At 43.2% G+C, this 25,719-nt stretch overlaps 1 protein-coding gene across 2 annotated transcripts in view; it reads right to left on the reverse strand.

The window, feature by feature from the left end:
* Nucleotides 1-25,719, reverse strand: part of LOC306914457 (neural cell adhesion molecule 2-like) — a 454,732-nt gene that overhangs the window by 168,464 nt on the left and 260,549 nt on the right. The window contains exon 1 of one of the 2 annotated variants that reach the window (XM_079491484.1): nt 108-224. The exons of the other annotated variant lie outside the window; for it this stretch is intronic. Within the exon in view, the coding sequence (XP_079347610.1) occupies nt 108-129 (22 nt within the window). The 5' untranslated portion in view covers nt 130-224. Of the gene's footprint in view, nt 1-107; nt 225-25,719 lie in introns of those variants that run through there. 2 annotated transcript variants of the gene reach the window in all.

The following is a 25,719-nucleotide window of genomic DNA, read 5'->3' on the forward strand; positions in this document are numbered from 1 at the left end:
TCCATTTTTGATATATGATTTTTAATTACTTCCTGAAAACGAAAACGTGCTGCGTGATGACGTGTAGAGATACACATCGATAAAAGCCAATACAAAATGAAGCTCACCAGTTTGTTTCCCATGCTTCATTACTCCTCCTCCACAGCTGGTTTTGATTAAAGAACTACTCCGTTTTTATTCTCATTCAAGATGACATCCAGACAGTGTATTACTTGTTTTAAACTTAATCATCACGCTAAAATATTTATATAGGTTGTGTACAGGTTAGAAATAATCCGCTGGCTTCTTTTAATGTCTCCCTTTCACTTTGTTTACAAACGAAATTCACGTGCAGGAAGTCAGACTTTGAGACCCCATAGCCTGAAGGGATGCGACGCTCTGATTGGTTCAGAAACTTCAGAGCCAGCGTTTCCAGCTAAAACTTCAAAATAAAATGTCCACCATTTCCGTTGCCTACACCTTTAAGCAAAAAAAATAGGATAGGATTTATAATCCAGCAGTAATGACCTACGAAATCCTTTTAGGCAGGCTTTGTAGGTTAATGTTAATCAGACAGTGGGTTGATAAATGTCATGAACTAGCAATCATAGCAATCTAAGAACCTACCAAATCTCTGTGTGATAGGAAAACATTTTACATCAACTACTTGAACCCTAGCTTCCCTATTCTGAGAACTTGAGACAAAAATAGCAGATCTACAGCTCGTGCTGCACAAGGCGTTGTGATCGTTTTCGGCAAAGGTATTTGGTGTAGAGTGAAAAAAGGTTCTACAATTAGACAAACCGGCTCTGTCCAGTGTGGAAAACACTTTATGGACACCGGTTACTGGGTAAAAACTCCTGTTTATCAACCATTAGCTGGAGAGAGAGGGTGCTGGAGTGAGCCTCATGATGTGTTTTTGTATCAGCAGTACAGTACATCACTGTGGGATGTATGGCTTAATGGCTGATTTAAGCAGTCACACCTGGCTTGAGTCAAACTAATTGGACTAGCTGGTGTGATTACACACCTGTTGTGCACAGTTAGCACACGTACGTGCAGGTCAGGATATAATGCCATCACACTATTTTGTGTTGACTATGTCTGCAGTATGCCAGTATGTACCACATCATTAAGACTAAGGCAAACTGTGTGTGCCGGTTGCATGACAATAAATATAACCTTTTTCAATCTAAAACCTTTGCTATAGAGATTGTCCTACTGTACAATTCAGCCCACATGGACGGCCATCACAGCTATGGCAGGCCCAACAACATGCACACACGCATACATTTGTACTCACATACCTTGGTAGCATTTATAGACAAACAGGGCGGCACAGCCAGATTATAGCTAGAGCAGCCTTCATCATGGTCCTCCAAACAAGGAAATACTGTAGCCATCCTTCTCCATGGTTCAGCGAGGTGGGGATGGACAAAAGGAACGTCGCAAAAACTTTCTTCTTCTCCCTGGGGTTTTGCGGTTGGCATCCAAATTGTTGCATTACCACCCCCTTCTGTTAATCTCAGTATCTTACTTACAGTCTATCCCATCAACCATAATAAATGTAAACACTGTGCACTGTGTAAACATCCTCTGCTGCACTAATTAACTTTTTAAAAGTGATCTCTTTAACTCCCACTTCAGCTCTTCCACCATACTCTCTCTTTGTAAGTACAGTCCATTTCAGACCGCGACCATCTTGCCATCAGAGTTTGGAAGCACTCGTTTTCAGTAAAGCAATGTCCTGCTGTCTCCTGCATTATGTGCAAATTCAAAACAGGTGGTACGCAGGGCAGTTGAGTGATATCTAACGAGCACTTCCAAACTGCAACACTTAGAAAAATAATCACCTGCAAGGACACAAAGTAGCTCATAACATACGTATACATTTGAGTAGTATATTCACCACTGCACACACGCACGCACGGTCAGCGTTTGAGCAGTGCATGCTAAAAAGGATTATGAAAGACAAACGCCACCCCGGCTACACTGTGGATGGTTTGTGCCACAAGGTCAGACAACGTGCAGAGACACACAGAAAGAACACCCCCCCCCCCCCCCTCCCCGTAGGAATAAGGGGCTACATCCTGTTATAATATTTTGTATTGTTAGCACATGCATAGCACACCTTCAGTTCACTGTACCGCAGTCGAGTGATAAATACAACCTCCTCAAATCTTTTCATCATCGTGGAAACACACAAAGAAGCAAGATGGATGCATAATGAATTTGAATGAGTTGAGTGCAGAAGACTGAGAATTCGACAACACTAGATGTCACACAGACCCATAGAAAGCATTCATTGCAAAAGGAAAAACACAACAAAATAATAATAATAATAATATACATAATAAAATATTGAAATAGGGGAGAACGCGTTAACATGAGCCATCTAGAAAACTATGAAACTGTGTTGTCATGTGAACTTAAATCCTTAGCATCCATCATTTACACCTGGTTATGAAGTTGAGAAGTACATGGGGAAAGTAGAAAACATTCTTTTACACAAAAAAACGTTTTTTCTTTTCTTTTTTTCACCGTTATATCAAAACATATTTACCCAGGTCTAAAACTGTATACATGTTGGTGATTTGCTAATGGATAGAACCATGTGAATAATTTTGCAATTGTCTGAAGGTATTCATTAATTAATCCGCCGCCGCCAGTGTTATCTTATTTCACCAACATAAACATAGATGTCTGGAGGGTACGACGAGGGTCTCTTCTAACGACCGGATTAAACGCTCCAAAGTTATAGGCAGTTGAATATAGCTTGTTTTCACCAAAAACGCTGTCTGAAAAAAATAAAAAAATAAATCTGAAATAACGGGAATTTTAGAAAGCTGATATCATCAGAATACTCACAGGTTGCGTAAGAGTGCCTCACTAGCGTAATCACTGAAAACACCCACGTGATGTAGGGATGGCGTTGGCAGTCAAGTGGTGTTGGATTTAGAATGATGTCCGTGGCGTGGACCCTGCCTACAACATCGCTACAATTTAACTGCTCGTGACGGAACGTTCCGCCAGTTAGAATCCAACCGACAACTGCTATTGGCGCAACGTTCAGGTCAGCTTTATTATTGATATCAAACCGGATCGCTGATTATTATTATTCTTTTTTTTTGCTTGGCCTTTCCTTCTTTAGGGTTCGCGCATCCGTAGTTCCGTTCAATTCTTGTATACAGGCGGACTAAAAAGCTGAATAATTCTAAATCTACGGAGCTCTCCATGGTTTGGATACAACGCGCAACGTTCGGAGGTCTTTGCTGATTATCCGGTGATCCCGATTGGAACATTGGCACTTTCTAGAGCAAGGATGGCTTCATTTTAGCTCGCTAGCATTGACGCTATTTATTTAGCATCTAAGATGGCCGCCCAAACAGGATGTGAATCCAGCGTGTGTCACATTACAACCGGCTCGGCAGTCAAACGGGCAGCGATTAACGCGCCTAGTGATTCATTCTCAATGGAGACCTACGTGTTTTTTTATGTACGCGTGGAGAAGTCGAGGGGCGACAACGCAAGCTTATTTACATGGGCGCGGTCCTGTGAAATTGCGTGTGCTCGTTTCGTGCACACACTCACACACAGTCGCACACTCACCAGACCTGGATTCTGTTTGGCTTTTTTTACGCTTGCGTTGTCGCGCCCCTCTGGAGCAGACCTGCAGCAGACCTGTCGCTGATCCAGGCGACAACATCTGCGTTCATCTGAAAGGATCTTTATTGTTGTGCCAAATCAGTGGTGAAAAAAATAGTACTCCAAATAAAAGTATCAATACTGCAATTTATATGGAAATACTTTGTTACAAGTAAAAGTCCAGAATTCTAAATGTACTTGAGTAAAGTAAAGTAAAGTACCAAAAGTAGAAAGTACTCTTTATGCAGAATTCAAGTTTTGAAATAACTAGAAAAAGTGCCCTTCTGGGCACAGGTCTCCACCAGGAGGATAGGACTGTGTGAGATGTTTGGCAAAATGTTTAGGAGTAATATAAACATGTTTGCCTTTGATGGCAATTGATTTGAGGCATTTTGTTCCAAAAATGTGTTTTGCAAAAATCAACCTGTTGGTGGCGCTATAACAGGCCAATGTGAAAAGGGTGGGATATATTCCTCAGCCTAGTAAGAAAATGTGTGAAAGATTTCACGTAAATTGCATGCTGCGTTCATGATTTGAGGCTTTTGTTCAAAACGGGGCAATCTTGCAAACTGTGAAAGCCAATTATAGCCAATTAGGATGGAATATGAAATATCGGACAGATCCGACTTGAGCACATGACCATAGAGATACTGTGTAACGATTTGTGAGATTTTTGTACAGAATCTGGAGGAGTAATATAAAAAAATGTGTTTTACAAAAGTCGGCCTCCTGGTGGCGCTATAAAAGGCAGATGCGGAAAATGCAGGTGAAAGGTTTGTTCTTGGCCTCTAGGGAGTGTGCATGCAACGTTTCACGCAGATCGGTGCAGTTTTAGGTAAAAAATGTGAAAAGCTGCCTCATGGTGGCGCTATAACAGGCCGTTCTGGAAAATGCGGGGCAGAGGTTCATCGTTGGCATCCAGGGAGTGTGTGTGCAAAGTTTGGCATCAACCCGGTTAACGGTGCCGGAGATTAGCTGGTAACGGACGGACGGAAGGAAGGAAGGACGGACGGACGGACGGACGGACACACACACACACACACACACACGGACGGAGTGCAAACTAGAAAAAGTGCCCTTCTGGGCACAGGTCTCCACCAGGAGGATAGGACTGTGTGAGATGTTTGGCAAAATGTTTAGGATTAATATAAACATGTCTTTGAGGCATTTTGTTCCAAAAATGTGTTTTGCAAAAATCAACCTGTTGGTGGCGCTATAACAGGCCAATGTGTAAAGGGTGGGATATATTCCTCAGCCTAGTAAGAAAATGTGTGAAAGATTTCACGTAAATTGCATGCTGCGTTCATGATTTGAGGCTTTTGTTCAAAACGGGGCAATCTTGCAAACTGTGAAAGCTAATTATAGGCAATTAGGATGGAATATGAAATATCGGACAGATCCGACTTGAGCACATGACCATAGAGATAGTGTGTAACGATTTGTGAGATTTTTGGACAGAATCTGGAGGAGTAATATAAAAAAATGTGTTTTACAAAAGTCGGCCTCCTGGTGGCGCTATAAAAGGCAGATGCGGAAAATGCAGGTCAACGGTTTGTCCTTGGCCTCTAGGGAGTGTGCATGCAACGTTTCACACAGATCGGTGCAGTTTTAGGTAAAAAATTTGAAAAGCTGCCTCATGGTGGCGCTATAACAGGCCGTTCTGGAAAATGTGGGGCAGAGGTTCATCGTTGGCATCCAGGGAGTGTGTGTGCAAAGTTTGGCATCGACCGGGTTAACGGTGCCGGAGATTAGCTGGTAACAGACGGACGGACACACACACGGACACACGGACGGAGTGCAAAACATACTCTCTCCCCATGCCTTCGGCCTGGTGGAGACAAACATACTCTCTCCCCATGCCTTCGGCCTGTTGGAGACAAAAAGTAGTCGATCTATACAAGTTCACAATGTGTCGCAATGCATGTATAGGGCTGAAGTGGTACCGGAAATTGGAAATACTCAAGTAAAGTATAAATACCTCAAAATTGTACCATTTTGGGTGGGAACCCCTTTTGGTGTTAGCATTATGTTATGCTTTAGCTATTGAAAAATAGCAGATCTACAAGCTCATAGCGCGCCACTCGGTGGCGTGCTATGAGCTTGTAGATCTGCTATTTTTGAAAAATCGAAACATAGCTTTTTCAGAAAACTGTCAGGATGTAGAAGACATTTTTAGAATCTGATCTCAGGTCAAAATGGGTTAAGTAATTGTACTCTAAATGTTACTTTCCACCACTGTGCCAAATATTTTCACCAACTTGCACACAGAATCTTGCTTTGGTGATGTTTTATTTAGTCATGATTTCAGGCGTTAAATATTGATAAGAAAAGGCGCTCTCGACCCTCACTATACTTGTTGCCTGCAACCAGGGCCCCGTGGCATCTGGCAGGCTGAGGTCCTGGCTTCACTCTGCTGTCCGTGGGAGGGAGGGGGGCCGGGGGCAGCCATTAGCACAGCCGGCGGACGCTGCATTAAACGAGCAAAAACTCATTAAGGCGAGTGTCAAGACCGGGCTAATGAAGAGCTTTATGCACGATCCATAACCCTGTCCTGAACTCTCTCTACACACCAACCCAACACCCAGCCTAATGCGAGAGGCAGTGTTTATCAGGTCGCACCTTATTGGAGGGAGCGGGGGGGGGAGAGAGAGAGAGAGAGAGAGAGAGAGAGAGAGAGAGAGAGAGAGAGAGAGAGAGAGATCCCAGAGCCAAATAGGCCTATAACAGGGGTAGGCAACCTCTATTATTAAAAGAGACATTTTTGGCCCAAACGATTATTACAATTCTATCTGGAGCCGCAAAATGTGTTTGCTTTAACAAAGCAAACTTTAATTATTTGTGAGTTTTCTGGTCTTTCAATGTTACATTTTATTTTATTTTATCAAAGCAAATCAAGTATACCAGTAAGCCAGCAGCATTTGGTGGTGAAAACAAACAAAGATGTCTTAGCATTAATACATTCTTTATTTTATCAAAATGAAAGAATAACTTTATGCCTCAATAATAAATGATGATTAAAATGTTAAAAGAAAAGAAAGAAAACCTCTTAGTATCCAAACTACTTCTTTGCCCAAGCAACTGGGAGCCACGGGAGAGGGCCTAAGAGCCACTGGGAGCCACGGGAGAGGGCCTACTGGGAGCCACGGGAGAAGGCCTAAGAGCCACTGGGAGCCACGGGAGAGGGCCTACTGGGAGCCACGGGAGAAGGCCTAAGAGCCACTGGGAGCCACGGGAGAGGGCCTAAGAGCCACTGGGAGCCACGGGAGAGGGCCTAAGAGCAACTGGGAGCCACGGGAGAGGGCCTAAGAGCCACTGGGAGCCACGGGAGAGGGCCTACTGGGAGCCACAGGAGAGGGCCTACTGGGAGCCACGGGAGTGGGCCTAAGAGCCACTGGGAGCCACGGGAGAGGGCCTAAGAGCCACTGGGAGCCACAGGAGAGGGCCTAAGAGCAACTGGGAGCCACGGGAGATGGCCTAAGAGCCACTGGGAGCCACGGGAGAGGGCCTAAGAGCCACTGGGAGCCACGGGAGAGGGCCTAAGAGCCACTGGGAGCCACGGGAGAGGGCCTAAGAGCAACTGGGAGCCACGGGAGAGGGCCTAAGAGCAACTGGGAGCCACGGGAGAGGAGACTCAAGGCCAATTCTACAACTGCCTTCTAAATCAGTAGTTCTCCAGCTTTTTCATAATTTAAAGTTATTTGGCTTTTTTTTCAAACGTGCAAAAGTAAAAAAAAAAAAAAGAGTTCTATCACGCGGAACTATATTGTTTGTGTCACTACGCCCAATAAATAGTTCCATGTGATAGAGGGGTCAAAGGTGAACGAAAGTTGCGCTAATATTTTAGAAATAGGTCAACAATACAAATTAACTACTTAATATTCACCAAAACCAGAGCAGAACTCCCACCACGGGACTCGGGCAATCAATTAATACAGTTGCAACCACTGTATTAATGGCAGAAAAGTATTTCATACAGCTTAAGTTAAAAAATGCTGGTCAGACTCAATTTAATGCTAAAATCTAAAATGACAAAGATGGCTTTCCCGGTTTTAATGCAAAGTGGGAGGGAGTGAGAGGGACGGAGGGGGCGAGAGAGGGGGAGGAATGAAGGGAGAATAAGGCGGGAGGGAGAGAGGGGGAGGAATGAAGGGAGAATACCACCGCTGAAATGCCCTTGAACAAGGCATCAACCACTACGATGAAATGTGTTCTATGAGCAGGGCCTGGCTGGAAACAAGTTCTTGAGCTTAGCCCAGATACCCTGGGTAAATATAGATTTCATTTCATTTCAATAAGGCGGGAGGGAGAGAGGGGGGTGGGAGGCTGTCAAACTTTTGATGTCAAACATCACATGCAAAATGCAAGAGAACTGAGGCTAGGGGGCGACGTGGAGAAATGAAAGAATCGTGTCAACGTTCGGAATGCTCAATGCAGAAGGATCACAGGCTGCAGGGGGGTTGTGCGGCGATTGTGTGTGTGTGCGTGTGTGCGCGCGTGCGCCTGTGCGTGCGTGCGCGCGTGCGTGCGTGCGTGCGTGCGTGCGTGCGTGCGTGCGTGCATGCGTGCGTGCGTGCGTGCGTGCGACGTGCATGGTGCATGTGCGTGGTGCATGTGTGTGGTGGACTGGTGGAGGGGTTCGTCCAGAAATGCACAGCTTTAACCACGTAATCTTTGCAATTGCAAAAGGGGAGGGGTATGGGGAGAGCCACGTCGTGTCACTTTTAGGAACATTTGACACCTTCCTTCTCCTGTGGGCGGCCGTCTGAGCCGAAATTGTGCAGAACCAATTAACCCCAGCGGAGCATGTCAGAGGATTTGCTGCTGACGCGCACGTCCGTGGCCGTGTGGATGTCACGCGCCGTGACTCGGGGGCAGGGCTGACTCCATGTGTGACATCTGCCAGACTGTACAAAATCCTTGCCACGGTTGACTCGAACTGTATGTTTTTGGGGGGGTTTTGCGTGGTGACGTGTGGCGAGCCATTACAAGCCTCATCACAGTCAGGGGTGGAAAGTCATTATTTATTTGCTCAAGTACAGTGCTGTACTTAAGAGTATAAGTGCAATTGCGGTGCAATTACTTTAACGTGGGAGTTTCCCCCCATTCTTTAAAGGGCATTTCACAGCTGGAAAAGGCTCTAGTCAGTAGTCACTTAACAGCAGCACTATGTGTAGGGGGGAAGTGTATTCATATTTAACATTGATGCCTTAAGGGCCTGTGGCAGATCGGCACAAGGCGTGCAGGATGAGGATGAATGCAATGACCCCCCCCCCCCAAGACTGCATGCGTGCGTGGGTTTGGTATTTTTGGGCTCTCACTGAGCGCCGCTGTGTTGGGAGGAGAGGTGTAGCAGCAGGTGGTCTGGTGTTGAGGACCATGATTTCATGTGTCACCTGCCTATACATGTTGCTATTTTCGGCACACTTTAGTTGGCGGAGGCCAAACCTAGGTGGAAGTGTCCAACAATCGCACAAACCTGTTGTATTCACCGTCGCTGCCTGTCGGGTGGAAACCTGGTCCAAAACTGTAATGTTTGGAAAATAATATCATATTATGTCCAAAAGTGTTACTTTTCAGGATTCATTCAATTCAAAAGTAGCAAATCCACACGGTTGAAATGCGGTGTGTTTAGAGCTTGTGAATCTGCTACGTTTGATTATTTTGCGTGACACTAATGTGATTAATTTACGAAAAAACAGAAAGTTTAAAAAGTGCCCCTCGGGGCACAGGCCTCCACCAGGGCAGGTCAGGTTAGCCTCCTGGTGGCGCTATAATAGGCCAATGTGAAAAGTGTGCGATTTCTTCTCACGCCTTGGATTGGATGATTTGAGGCATTTTGTTCCAAAAATGTGTTTTGCAAAAAATCCACCTGTTGGTGGCGCTATAACAGGCCAATGTGAAAAGGGTGGGATATATTCCTCAGCCTAGTAGGAAAGTCTGTGAAAGATCTTGAACACATGACTATAGAGATAGTGTGTAATGATTTGTGGGATTTTTGGACAGAATCTGGAGGAGTAATCTGGAGGAATGTGTCGGCCTCCTGGTGGCGCTATAAAGTACCCATTATGCAGAATGTCCCATTTCAAGTTTTCAAATGTATAACAATATTTTGAAAATAGCAGATCTATAAGGCTGATTAATGTCTGTTTTGTATAATAATCAAAATCTAAAGTAACTAGTAAGAAAAGTTCAAATAATTGTAGTGGAGTAAAAGTACAATATTTGCCTCTGAAATGTAGTGGAGTATATAAGTAAAAGTATTGGAATACTTCAAAATTGTAGTTAAGTACAGTACTTAAGTAAATGTAATTCGTTCCTTTCCACCCCTGGAGAAAGGCTATAGTTTCTATTAGCTTTAGAATCCCATCAATGATGACAGTGGTGGCAGGTGCACGCACATCCACAAGACGGCTATTTGCTGGTGCTGGTTCAAATAGGTAACACTGGAAGGACAATTAAACAAATAATAATAATAACAAAAATATAAATAAACTTCCCCCACCGCTGCAAAAGATTCCTTCTCCTCCTTGGCCTAAAAACATAAAAACGTATTTTTGGCTTCAGCGCCAACAGGGCGATGCAACCCATTGAAGATTGACTCCTATAGACTCCATTGATTGCCTCCAACCCTCGGATTTTATTTATTTATTTTTTGTTGCTTCGTTCCCTCCTGTTTCTTTTCTCTCTTCCCAACCCACGGAGGAGGAAGAGGGAGGGTGAAAGTTGTTCAAAGCGCGGTGGCGAGCCGAGGCCTTGCCAGAGAGCACCAGCGCACATCAAAGACCCGCCGTCATCAAAGTGAGCCATCTGTCGCCCGTGGGGCGCTCCTCTCTTCCACCCCGCGGACTGTGCTGCTCTGACAGACAGCCGCGCGGCCCACATGTGTGCTATAGCCTTCCACATAGTGTTAACCCATTTAGGCCTGACCTCGAAATTTAAAAAAAATCTTCTAAATCCTCCAATTTTCTGAAATAAATATTTTCACGATTTTTCAAAAATAGCAGACCTACAAGCTCGTAGCGCGCCATTCGGTAGCGCGCTATGAGCTTGTAGATCTGCTATTTTTCAATAGCTAAATTATAACATAATGTTTAAAACACCAAAAGGGGTTCCCGCCCAAAATGGGTTAATTTAGCCGACTAAAACTATGACAAAAGAAGTCTGTCGACTAACATTTTTCACTGACAAAAACTCAATAAAAACTAAATAAAAACCAAGCCACGATGACTAAAACTAAATCTTTTGACAATTTCGTCATAAAACAAATTATACTAAAAGTAGGGACTAGTGGAAAAGAGATCCAGTAGAGCTTACATACTGTACAGCAATGTACAGTGCGGTTCCATTCGTTCCTTCCAGAGAGCAACCTATGGATGTCACTGGCTCGTAGGTACCTTTGGGGGCCACTCCACCGAGGGGTGTGGTTTTGCCTTAAGGGGTGTGGTTAACCCTTCTTTTTTTTCACCCACTGTGTAATACAGTAGGTGGACAGTAGGTGTCAGACCAGAGCTCTTTACTCTATACTACTCTATTCCTATAGCTGGCATATCCCATATCTATAGAACCCATAGAGACCATTTTGAGATTGAGGAAGACACTTAGGGGACAGGACTGTATGTGACAAATAGTAGGACTACAACTTTTAACTCAGAGAGTGTACAAATGACTCTGAGTCATAGTGATGACCAGTAGAAGAATCAATGGAGACTCTTTAAGTCTCCGCCGGTCATCAAATTATTGACTCAGGAATGCGACAAAAACAAAACAATCTCCATGAATTCAAGGCTTCATGGGGTGTGTAAGTAATACGTAATGTCTTGGGTGAACTAACCAAGACAATATACTAATACAGTCTGCCTAGATTAGCCCATACAAAAGTTGGCTTTCGCGCCAGCAGAGCATGGCAACTCATTGAAGATTTAGCCTATAGACCAATTATTTGTTTACAAACATTGGGACTGGGCGCACGGGTGACTGTTTCATGTAATCAATTCCCAACAGATCTCCAAACCTGTTGTTTTGGGGAGCGCTGGTTTCAGTCCATTCAACCTCCTCTTGTGAGTTGGCTAGTGAGATGCACCCTAGGAGACATTTATACTTCAAAGCCCAACAGTATTGCGCACAGAGAACAGCTGATATACAAGCTCACATCGCATCGCAGATGCGACTGTTGTGAGCGTAGAGGTCTGCGTGCGCGACACCATCGTGGGACGAAGCATCAATTATACTTGATGGACTGCAGGTGCGCGTGCAGCTGTGCACAAATAGGCTCTGCTGCCGTGTTCATGAGCGCACCTCCCGTTCTTATGACAGCGACTGGAGGTGTGGTTTTGAGGACAACTGTTTTGAATTGCTATTATTGTTCAAACACAACAGAAACCAAGGATTATATATTTCAAGGGCGAGAGATCACAATAAAAATCCTAATCATTCTTCCTCCACACTGGGAGAAAAACAGCATCTGAAAGTTTGATGGGGCATTTTTTACACGTGAGTGCAGTTAGAACTTTTCCATTGCATCTTATGAGAGGTGGTGTTCTTCTGCTGCCTTTATGCGCGCGCATGCCGTTTCTTATCAGTGTGACGTCGTCTGATAAGGCGTCTATACGTCAGAAAAGAAAAGAAAAGAAAAGAAAAGAAAAGAAAAGCTCCATTGATTTCCTCCAAAACCCTCAGATTGTATTTATTTTTTGGTTGTGTCTTCCCTCCTGTCTTTCCCTCCCAAACCACAGAGGGTTTTTCAAAGCGCAGCGGCGAGCCGAGGCCTTCCAAAGCACCAGCTAGCGAACATCAAAGGGCGCCGTTATCAAAGTGATCGTGTTGATTTAACCGCGGAGAAATGGACCCAGCTATGTGTTCTATTCTGTTCCACATTTTCCTTAGATTACATTTTTTGTCCTCGTCTCTACTATATTTGTCTGTTACGGTTGTTATATTATTATTATTATGCAACATGTTGTCACTGTAGGGCAGAAACATTGCATCAACCTTGCATTCAATTTACATAAGAACAATTATTAAACCAATTAGAAGTATTAACTAGAGCCTGTGACTAAAACATTGGAACCATTTCAATGTTCTACATTGGAACAGGTTCTGTTTCCCATTTCTTGAAAAGTATCAGTTTTGGAGATATGAGGTTTCCAACCTATATGTATCGTCTGTATTCATTTCTTTATTTGTCTTTTTTTGTTTGTTTGTTTATCTGTCTGCTAAGCTATGTTTGAAAAATTATGCACCTTTCTACATCCTCTTTCCACCTCTTGCATTTCATCATTTTGTTTTCCTCCTTCCAGCCAGGTGCGTGGGTTGGTGGATCGAGGCATTACGTTTTGGAGAGGCTTCAGATTATCCAGAATGTTTGACTTTGAATTGATGTTTGAGTTTTGGCAGTGGTGGAAAAAATACTCGCATTTTTTTCAATGGAGTAAAACTAGCAATACTGCAATGTAGGAATACTTACAAGTAACGTCCGGAATATTTTGAAAATAGCAGATGTACAAGATCACAATGAGTCGCAACGCATTGTGAGGTTGTAGATCATCTATTTTGAAATGGCCAAAATGTATATACAGTAGTGCTGAAGTGATTAATGTATGTTTTGTAATAATAATCACAGTAACTAGTAACCAAAGTTTTCAAATAAATGTAGTGGAGTAAAAGTACAATATTTGTCTCTCCTCCCATAGCGATACCTAATACATTTGGGCCCTGGTTGGTTATAGTTTGGTTCCAGACGAATCTGGTTGGCTCGTCTCCACTTTGGCCATGAAGTCCTCCCACAATTGAGAGGGGACAGACTTCATCTGCCTGGGGCAATATGCATGGCAAAGGCAGACGGAGGCTGGCTATGCGAGGCTATATCGGAGCGGCTTCAGATCTAACCCTAGACCTACAGAATGTTAGACTTTACTTTGTAGATAAACTCCACTTGACACCATAAATCCATAGCGTTTGGTTACAGGCGGTGTTGTTCCAGTGAAGCAGTAGAGTGGAAATTGATGTTTGAAGTTTGGTATGCCAGCCTGGAGACGCAATGTGTTTCATATAGATATAATTCGCAATTTGTATTTATGTTTCTTGTTTTCCCTTTTTACCTGACTACAACGCTTACGTGGCTGCCTGGAGTCAAGCACGGATTAAGCCCTGGTCCATTTGGGCTGGTGCCCATGTGGGCCTCCGGGCAACAGTCCACCTCTACAGCCATTTAAATCTTCTTTTGAATGATTTTCTGAATCAAGAGCAGAAAATTATAGAGCTAAACAAAATCCCATCCCTTTCCCCCGTAGAGGATGTCGTTATCAGCCAATAATGTCTTAACAATGCAATGTAGACTTAGCACTAGGATCCTTGTTGTAATATAGCGCGACGCAGACAACGCGACTGCGTGGGGGCCCAGAGGCACGGCCGCCCACCGTGCCGTCTGTAAAATTATAAATACATACATAGATGCAATCACAGTTGAGTTGAACAAAGTTTGGCGGAGCCTGATGGTGGCTGCTGCTAGCACACACAGCCACACACCATACCATATGCATATGCACACATGTGCCCCGTCTCCCAAAAGCTCTCCTCTAGTAGAGTGTAGCCTCGGTCCCAGGCTGTAGGCTAATAACGTGAAGGAAGTCAGAAGTGTCTGTGGCGAGTGTGCATGCAGTGGGCTTTCCCAGTCTCGAGTCCCGACAGCCAGGTACGTGCACAAATCTACAACTGTACAGTGCCCCGCTGTTTATAAGCCAAAATCAGTCTGTTTGGGATATTTTCACACGTCTGTATATGCTGTCAATGTACCACACTACCCACAATGCTAAAGTGTAACTGTGATTGGTGGAGGTCGAATGTCAGGGGACTTTCTAGATCCCATAGCTCGGAGGTACAATAGGCAGGAGTCACTATGTCCACTACAGTATTTTACAACACAATAAACATTATAAATACTATAATAAAGCCAATGATTAAACTTAAAAAGAAGCCAGCTAAATTATTGTATTTTGCTGGAATAATTGGAACATGGGAGATGTAGTTACTTCACAGTCACACACTTATGTACACAGTCTAACTTCACCTATCTTTTGTGTTTTCCAAATGTTTTTATGAACAGAATCAAATGCCTTTTGCTTTTGCTTAAAGCATGCTTTATGTATTTGAGCAGGAACTGGCTTGACTCCATTAAAACTATGTTGTGCCAAGGATCACCAGAAGCAAAGATTTGAGTTAAAAAATATACTACCGGTACCGGTATATTCAATATTTGCATACATTTTCAAGATAAAAAATCACACCTGTGTAAAGTGAGTTGTGCAACTCCGTGTGGGCATCCCCGGAACATCCAGACCCACAGGACCACAGCCGGCCCGGTTCCGGCGAGCCGCCCCACGTCCGAAATGGTACAGAAATGAGAGTTACCATGTGGGGGTACCCTCTACTCTACTGTACTGTACTGTCACTGTACTGTACTGCATGGCACACCCAAAAAGGACTTTCTTCTTAACATCTATGGAGAGATGAAAAGACCAGATCTACAAGCTCCCGGCGCGTGGCATTGAATTAAACATCACAGAGGCGTAAGAGGGTGAATAATCTACGACTTATACGAGCTGTACGTCAAGGTTATGCGGGTTCCTGGTTTGAAATGACAAAGCAATGTCATAGTACAAACATTTTCTTTTATATCCCTGGAAGGATCGAAGGCCAAGATGGCTTCAATATTCCACAGAGTATTATTATAATAATTACAGAGCACATCGTGTTCCGACAATGATATAACCATGTATCTGTGTGCCATGAGTCACTGTCTACAGCAGCAGCAGCGGTTATGTACTGTTTGAGAGCCACTGTACTGTAAGGCCCGATTCATACTCCTATTTTAGAGCCGAATAAAAGTCGGTTCGGCTCTGTAGAGCCTACAATGTGACGTCATTTGAGGTTCGGGGGGGCGGGTACCGTCCTGAAGTCGGCTCTTCGGTGCTACTGAAAATGTCTGACGAGCCGAAATCATTTCGTCACTACAGCGCCGAAACAGCAGTAAAATAGGAGTATGAATCGGCCCTAAGGCCCCACATGATCGTGTGGGGGCTCCCCCGATGATTAGCATAATATGCAACATTGTTTTTTCACTCAACAGTAAACAAACCAACATACTTATATTTCTAAAGTGACAATTATGGACTTTTAATGGGATAATTGGATAATTGGATCTCAAGTTTGCCCCACCAGTAGAACAGTTCAATACAACAGTCAACATTACCTGATACTTCAATCAGTGGTGATCTCTCTCTCTCTCATACTTCAATCAGTCAGCTCTCTCTCTCTCGCATATGACTCTGAGCTACATAATGCGCGCGCGCACGCACGCACGCACACACACAGTTCCAGTAATAAAGACATAATTGAGTATCGACCGTGTAGATAATCCACAAGCGGTGGTCATATGAAATATTGTTTAGGAAACAATAAATGCCCACACACTGGATAGGACCTAGAGTTTCGCACAAGCTGTTTTCTTACCATATATGAAGACACGTATCCATTCGTCATTGAAAAAAAACTAGAGCTGGGACTCGATTAAAAAAATTAATCTAATTAATCAGAGGCTTTGTAGTTAATTAATCTCGATTAATCGCATTTTAATCGCATATCAATATTCAACCCGAGAACAGTGAGAAACCTTTTTTTTCAAATGTTTTTTGGTATTCCAGTGAATAGTGACTACGGGATTCCACTCATTTTCAACATTTTACTGTCATTAATATACCTTAGAGTTGTTGTGTGGATATAATAAAGTCCCCCCCATTCTGTGTTGCCTAGAACTGGAGGTCTGAAAAAAATCAGTAACATTATGAAGTACATCTCAGTGACATCACAAAAATTTACTTCATAATGTTACTGTTTTTTTCAGACCTCCAGTTCTATAGGCAACACATAATGGGGGACTTTATTATTTCCAGTGCACACAACTCCATAGAAAAAATTTGAAAATGAGTGATATTCCCCTTTAAGCAATACAACTGTTTTATCCCAACAGATAAACAAGAGCAGCAAGTGCCTATATAGTGTCTTCAGTGTGTATATGAATACTCAAATGTGCTTTACATGGCGGGGCATGAGAACAACTTTATTATGGGGGTAACATTTCACATGAGGTTGGGGCTGACCCACGCTTGCTACTTCAGTATGTTTCGCATCGAGGACAGCTTGACAGCTTCGTGCTGTGGTGAAATCACCACGTCTCCGGTGGTCTGTGAGACATGTTAAACTGAAGCAGCTAGCAAGCCTAGCATAGAAGCTAACGTTGGTCATAAATGGATCCTTTCCTTCTGACATTGCACACAGCCATGCCGCTATCCACGCGTCCATCCGATAGCTTTTACATCTAAATGTCCATCCATGGAGCAAAAGCGATATAAGCGGCTTCTTCATTCGATTCATTTGGGTTTGGGCTTTCTGACGGAGCTGTAGCCTAGTGAACAACTGCTGCTGCTGCTGCTGCTGCTGCTCGCGTGCCGCAGCCTATTCAGTACTACTAGAAACGCACCCAGTGAGAAACGTTCCGCGGTGGAAAAAAAAGGTGCGATTAAATGCGTTAATTTTTTTAACGCGTTAATTTTTCTGTAGTTAATTAATCTCAATTAACGCGTTAAAGTCCCGGCCCTAAAAAAAACAACAACAAAAAAAACATGCCGAGCGTTCCATACCAAATTAGCGGATTTACCGTCCGGGTGGATCAACCGCTACCGTCATGGCCGCCCCAATGCATTTCCAATGGGAGTCACATGGTTTGAAGACACAACCTTGTTGCATGGGGGGGAGGGCAGAAGACAGCCATGCAACAAAGTTGTGTCATGAAACCATGTGACTCCCATTGTAAATGCATTGAGGCGGCCATGACACTTACAACTTGCTTACATCTTGCATGCAACATTGTCGTATAGGTGTGAGTGAGGCCTTATTCAACGCAATGTTTTAGTTTTTGTTTACATCTGTTGTAGATGATATGACAGGTTAGTCCATGCAGTGTTGTTGCTGCACTCTTCCTGTTCTACGTGGGCTGACGTTAGACCCCTCCTACGCTTTTCTTAAAGGACCAGCGCCCTAGCAGGTTCGAAAAGGAACAAAACAGCACGTGCCGCGCAGCCATCCTCCCTCAACAGAGTCCACACTAAAATAAAATAATTTATAATCCAATAAATAATCATACAAATGTAATGTACAGACATACGAGAAATGAAGAAGTCACCAGGAATAGGTTCAGGGGCGGGGAGGAGGGCTTGGAATCACTGTAGGGCAGGCTACTACTCCACCGGCGTTCAGCCAAAACTTTGACCGATATCCGAGGTCTTCGGATGCCGGCGCTCGTTCCAGGCACTGGAGATGTATAATGGCTTGTACTAATGGTTGGTATTTTACTTGTTTGGTTAGGAAAGCTTCCTCCAAACTGAATCAAAAGCACAGACAACTTCAATAGAGGGTATGCGCGTGACATCATCATAATATCCGGAAGTTATGCGGAAATACCTACTGAGTGGCAAAAAAACACTTTCTGGCCTTGACAGCCAATACATTCAAACAGAAAAGTCCTATCTGATTGTATTAAACAACGCTAAATGACGTTAAACTCACTTTGCCACTCAATTTGCTACTCATGTTATGCATGTATTAGAACACACACACACACACACACACACACACACACACACACACACACACACACACACACACACACACACACACACACACACACACACACACACACTTGCATCCACATGTCTGTAATTAAAACTCAGGTGGTAAAAGCATACTCCTTTGCGAAACGTTTTAATTTGGGTATTTAGAAGCCGGTGTTACTGTGTTTTTTATTTTTAAACCCGGGCTCCCCCGGAGTTAGTGTTGAAGTGTCCTTGAGCAAGACACTGAACCCCTAATTGCTCCCGATGTGCAGGTTGGTGCCCTGCATGGTTTCCCCCGGCATCGGTGTATGAATGTGTTTGTGAATGGGTGAATGTAATGCACAATCTATGTAAAGCGCCTTGGATAAAGGCGCTATATAAATCTACCATTTACTATTTTATGCTCTCAATGCTCATCCACATGACATACGTTGCCCACCTGGGAGGGGGAGGGTGGTGGGGAGGTTGAGTTATAGTTATTTGCCTCTTTTTGGCTTTTTTTAACATTTCCAACATTCATCAAGAATACACAGAAGGCAATTTAACATCACTCCCAGACCCAGATGCACATTCACAGTTCAATCTTTGCAATGCGTGAACACGATTTCCAATTCAACAGAGCACTATTATAGCCACAGTGGTACCAGGCAGCGCAGCAGCTGAACCTCACTAGTCAGTCCCGCAATCGCGGCAAACCAACACACACAACACAAGCCACAACCAACAATAATAGACCCCAATGTACAAGCGGCAGCACTTCCAACTGTGTTCAAACAACAACCAGGTACACAGAAGGAACCTGCAATGCAATTGAATTTCTCACTCACCGCTTCTGATGGCTGTGATGCGCTGCTGTGAGCTGCACTCAATACATGTCCACCGCATGCGGACGGTGGTCAATGTGGCTTCAATCAGATTCAAAGAGGGACAACATAAAGTCCAAATGTTAAGATATCCATTTCCATCCTATAACAATGTTTCGTTCCAAATTCATTAATTCCAGAACTTGACTCATTGTCCATTTAACCTCAACAACGCATTCAGGGAGGTCTGCTCTCTAAGCACAAGTAAACAAAACAACTCTCTGCCACTTTAAGGAAGAGAATTCTGGAGTTTTAAGTCTGGAAAAGTATGGAATTGTAAAATGGAAAATGTGTGGGAACCCTGAAAATAGCAGAAGTAGCCTACAAGCTCGCAGAATGGCACAAAGTGCTTGTACATTTACTATTTTTGAATAACCAATTTGCTTAGAAAAAGTCATTATGCACACCTACGAGGGACAGGTGCGTTGGATAAATTAACTGGAATAGTAGGAGAAAGACTGGAATCCAACACACTGTCTTCACTTACAGAATTTCATTTAAGCAACGTTTCAGTTGGTCAGACCTTCATCAGGCATGTTGCCTTCATCAGGCATGTTGCCTGATGAAGGTCTGACGGACCGAAACGTTGCTCTATGCTTCAATAAGATTCTGTAAGTGAAGACAGTGTGCGGGATTCCAGAATAACCAAGGTTAAAATCTTAAATGACACAGATGATTTCCCATTTTTAATGGGTTGATGGGGTTGGTCGAACAAGTACATTTTTCAACAACCGTTTTTTGAAAAATCTACAGTTGATTTTGTCGGCAAAAATGTATTTTGGTGGGCATTGATGGCGTTTGTAATGCCTGATTTCACACTTGGCTGCGTGCTGAAAATAGCCGATCTGCTATTTTCAGAGTGCAACAAAGCATAAAATGTCTTGTATCTTATATTGTTGATAAAAATGTAGTTTTCGTCTGTGAAAAAAGGTAGTCAACAAACACTTTATCATAGTTTCAGTTGACGCAATTAACACTGGAGTGCAGTTACATTGAAAGGGGGGGGGGGGGGCAATGAAGTGTAATTATTGTCGCTGACGATACCCCCTTGTTCAATATAAGTAGGGCATTCATTTACAACAAAACCTACAAAATAAACCTACAAAAACAAAACAATATGGAGATACGAGGGTTTCCGCCGCCCGCACAGCAACGATGTTACAGCACTGGAATGACAGAGACGATGAACACTTGAAAGTGACAGCGAACGCAGATGCTTCATCACGGCCATCTGTGGGACTTGGATCTATAATTTTACACCAACGTTCTCATTTTCTGAGTCATTTTGTTTCATTTCATGGCTCACACACACACACACACACACACACACACACACACACACACACGCGCACACGCGCGCGCGCAAGAGAGAGAGATTGTCGTAAATACAGACTCCAAATTTAAATGAAGGGCTCACATCACAGATGAGTGGTTCTGTGAATACATGTTTTGGAAGAGCTTTTATTCCAAAATGAGATAGGCCTACATCTATCGAAAGATAAAAAAATCACACCCGTGTGAAGTGAGTGCTGCAACTCAGTGGGGGGTGGGCGGAAGTTCCAGACCCACAGGAACGCACCCAGGGTGCCGGCCCGATTCCGGCGAGCCGCCCCGTATGGGGGTCCCTCTACTGTACCCTGTACTGTACTGTCACTGTATTGTACTGGTACACCCGAAATCACTCAATACAGTTAATATGTGCGTGTGTGTTTGTGTGTGTTAGGTTGCGCACAGGTGGTGAAAAACAACCATGCTGTTTTCGTGCTCAGACGCACCCACCCACCCAGCCAGCCAGCCAGCCACCCACCCAGCCACACACATAGCTCTGCACCACTCAATAGATTATACCTAGCCTACAGTATCCACTCAATAAACTATACCTAGCCTACAGTATGTATGTGTGTATGTCCTTAACCCTATGGTACTCTCGACTTCCTGCGCTCACATGAAATGCTCACAGCCTGTCATCTGCTGCTGCGGGAACGGCCCATAGATCCAAAGTCCCATTAGTCCGAACATGCATTAAGGTTGGCGAGCAAGGTTGCTTGCGGTTATGTTTAGGTTAGGGTTAGAGATAGGGATAGTAATTTCGGAACAATGAACCTTCTGACTAATGACACGGCACCGCTGCAAAAAAAAAAAGAATGATTTCGCTACTCACCAATACATAAATGGTTTTGTGGTGTCAAAAGCCTACTTTCCCTAGTGGACGCACTCTGGTCAATGGGCTTTTTCTATTGGCAAGATCTGTAGAAGACGCAGTGGAGTACATTTTTTCTTCCGGTGAAATATTTTATTTTTTGGTCAAAAAGTGGGGCGCACTAGGGAAAGTAGGCTTTCAATTCCACAAAACTGCCTGTGTATTGGTGAGTGGCGAAAGTGCTCATTCTTTTTTTGCAGCAGTGTTATTTTATTTTCAGATTCATGCGTGGGCAGGAAGTTGAAAGTACCATAGTGTTAAGGAGAGGTCCTTAACGCCATGGACCAGAGCGTTTACACAAGGACTTTGAGGAAGTTTAAAATATCTCTCCAGCACTTGCTAAGAGGCACACATTGCAGCATGAGCGCACACAGCACAACACACAGCCCCACAACACAACACAACACGCCACACCACAATACCACTGTGATCTCTGAACAGACATCATCTTCTTGTCATCCTTGAGATTTATTATGCGTCAGGACGACTGCACTTAACCATCAGACAAGAACATCTGTCATCAAAACAAAGTCACAGGGGAAAGAAAAAAACTAAGCATTTTTTTGAGTGTTTTGTCCTCAAGTTTCTTAAGAAAGAATGTCTTATACTGGCCATTACAGAAAAGCATTTCACGCAGGAGACGACATTATGTAGCTCTCACTGTTAATGGTGTCATTAGAGGAAAAGCATGAACGCAATACTTTTAGCGGTTAAATCTCTTTCTCTTTCATTTTGTCGGTGTCGGGGTGGAAACCTTGTATGTCCAAAAGAAAACCATCCATTTTTTTTGTATAATTATTGTTTGATAATTAATTAGTGAAAATAGCTGCTCTATAAAGCGTTGCACACCGGCTATTTTCACTAAAAAGGTTGAAATTTGGAGATACAATGTTTCTTCCCCGACTGAAAACAATTTTCATCCATTTAAAACAAAAAGCATCAGAGCCCATGCGTCAGTAAGACAAAATGTGCATGACAAACTTTACTTCAAATAGTCCAAGAGAGAGAAAGAGAGAGAGAAATGTTAAAACCAGACACCTGCAAAGAAATGTATTGTAAAACAGGTGTTAAGGAGTGCAAAAAATGTCTTGGTCGTTAGATAGATCATTGCGAACGCAGTGATTGCGAACGCAGTGAGCATTTACTATGAGACCCAGCAGATCATGTCTGTCTGTGAGTGTGTCACAGACAGGTGTCACGCTGTAACACCACCCGCCCGCCACCAGAGGGCGCAGCTGTATCACACACAAAAAACACACACACACACACACACACACACACATGCACACACACAAAAAACACACACACACACACACACATGCACGGCACGCATGTACATCGCACGCACGTGCATCACGCGCATGCACGCACGCACGCACGCATGCAAAAAAAAAACCTAAAAAAATAAAATAATAATAATAATTCAAAAGAATAAAAAATAATAATAAAAAAAAAGAAGAAAAAAAAGAATTAAGAGGAAAAAAAAGCTCTGTGTGTGTGTGTATGTGTGTCAGACTGCCACAACAGCTGCTTTCGCTTCACGCGTCTTACTTGTATTTAGGTCCTTTCAAACGGGCAGCGATAATGCGCCTAGTAATTCATTTTCAAAGAGACCTATTTTTTTTTCTGTACGCGTGGAGAAGTCGAGGGGCGACAACGCAAGCGTATTTACATGGGCGCGGTCCTGTGAAATTGTCGCGTGGGCACTCATTTCGTGCACACGCCTGCGACTGACCTGACCTTGATTTTGTTGAGCTTTTTTTTTTGCGCTTGCGTTGTCTGCACCCCTCATGAGCAGACCTGGAGCAGACCTGTCGTTGATCCAGGCGATAACGTCTGCGTTAATCGATGCCCGTCTGAAAGTACCTTTTGGCTTCAAGACGGAGCAATTCAATTAGCGGGTTATAAGATTAATGGAAGACCTGCGAGAAAAGACCCTCACACACTGTCTCCCTCCTCGCCTCACTGGCATAACGTCGACTGCAGGCACACGCCCAAAAGTATTTGTCACGGCCTCTTTTAATCCGTGTTCAATAAAGTTGAACAAGTACCAAATAAGAGTCAGGACTGTGAGAGCGTTCATTCATTAAGGACGGGGAAAACCGATGGTGGAAAAGTGAACTAAGTGCAATATTGCTCAATTACTGTAATTGTGTGGTTCTTTTACTTTACTTGAGTTCCATTTTTTTATATACTTCTACTCTGCTATAGCCTACATCTTGAGGCAAATAGTGGCATATTCCACTGCAATTATTTGAGAACTTTATAGTTTCTTCCACAACAACAGTTATGACCTTGTAGATCGGCTATTTTTGAAAAATAATCGTTTTGATAACTTTTATTTTGGTACATTTCGATGCCCATACATTTGTAAAAAGTTTAATACAGGGCTTCTAGTTGGTGTAAGAGAGTATTTTGACATGGTTAACTTCTTACCAGCTAAACCCCTGAGGGAAGTAGACATTTGCTTCCAAAATGGAGGCATGACCTTCATTTATTCTTTATACATACACACAAAGCTAGACAGGAACGCCCACAAACGTCACATCCGGTTTTAGCCTAAGGGAAACAAAATGGTCTTCCCCATATAGTTATAATAGCGTAGGATCCTTTGGATCACTTTGAGAGCGATTTGTTGGACGATATTGACAGTCAAACAAATCCATCCGAAGGACATCTGGAACGCAATCGTTCACTCGCCCTCGGAAAGTTGACTTATTATTTAGTATACGTGACGGAGATCGGTTTTCCTCGCCATCATGATCTCCATCTCCCTCCATGTTACAAAACATTGTGTTACTGCGGCGCGGTGTCTAATCGCCTGGTAGAGACACTCTATAGATATGATCAATTAAAATGACCGTAATATCAAAAACCAACAGCCATTAAGCCATCAATAATGTATAGAACACATTGTAGTGAATTCTAAGTAGTTTAGAGACAGTTGCGGCAGGGAGCCATTATAGGCTAGTTAGGCAATTAAAGTGCCGTCGCAATTTAATACCATGCAGGATTTACACACTGCTTTTAGCCCTGTATTCATTTCCATGTTTTAAACTGTATTTTCTGTACGTTTGAAACCGCTATGGTTTGTTTCGTTTTGGCTTGTGTTGTGTATAAACTCTGCATAATAAAATACCCCACTTCCAAACGAATGGTGTCGGTAGCCTACTTGGAATTCACTAAAAGGTGTTGACGAATTAATGGCTTTTTAAAATATATATTATGATATGTTTCATTGATCACATCTATAGAAAAGTGTCTCTTACCATGAAAATATATCAGGCCATTGTGTTGTGTTGTGTTGGATCATGTCCAGCGGTCAAGGAAAACATTCCAATCGGACTCTAGCTTGTTTCATTCTCTAAAGTAACGTTCCTTGGCACCAATGGCACCAATGATCTGATCTACTTATTATGGCTGGTAATCCAGTCTGGCAGTGTGCCGCGGGTTTGACTCCCGATCCCGACGGCCTTTTCTGCGTTTGTTTTACTGTCTAACAGTGACACGTAATGTCCAGTTTCTCGTGTATAGAAATGGCGTTGGATTCAGAAGTCTCATGAACACAGAAAAGATGTGCAGGACTTTACTGTATACCTCATAGCAGATCGCCACAATTATTTTTCAGTGTTGGGCTCGTTACAAAAAGAAAGTCAAATATACACAGAAGAGAGGGGCAATCCGCCCAATTACGCATGTCACTTTAGAACGGTAGACAAATTTACCTATATCGGTATTCAGATTGTCCCTAAACTAGAAGATGTTGTGAATCCTAATTACAACCCAATTATAGATTATATTTCTGAAGCAGTATTAACAGATGGTCAAGTCTTCCAATTATACAGTAGGTAGAATTAATATTCTCAAAATGAAAATACTCCCCAAGCTGTTATATTTGTTTCAGAATATCCTCTTTGTTGCCTCCTGATGGTTTCTTTCCTAAAATGGAAAAAATGGTCCTGTAATTTCATTTGGAATAACCAACGCCCCAGGCTATCTCTTTTATATTTACAGTACCTTACGATACCCTAACATGGTACGGTACTACGGGGCGGCTCAGTTGATAATGTTATATTACACAGAGCAGTGTTTAGTTTTTGTCGTAGTCTCTTGAATAGTTTTCATTTAGTTAGTCACATTTTAGTCACATGGAATGATTTAGTGTTCTAGTTTTAGTCGACCAAATGTCATAAGATTTTAGTCGACTAAATCTACAGTTGATTTAGTTGACGGCGGGCCTTGATGCCATCGTAATGGTAGATTTTACAAGATTCTACAAGCTCACAACGCGTCGCGCTGCGACGCGTTGTAAGCTTGTAGATCGGCTATTTTCAGCATGCAACCAAGTGTAAAATGAATTATACTG

This window comes from Electrona antarctica, assembly GCF_951216825.1.
Source record: "Electrona antarctica genome assembly, chromosome: 21".
In the NCBI taxonomy this organism is placed as follows: Eukaryota; Metazoa; Chordata; class Actinopteri; order Myctophiformes; family Myctophidae; genus Electrona; species Electrona antarctica.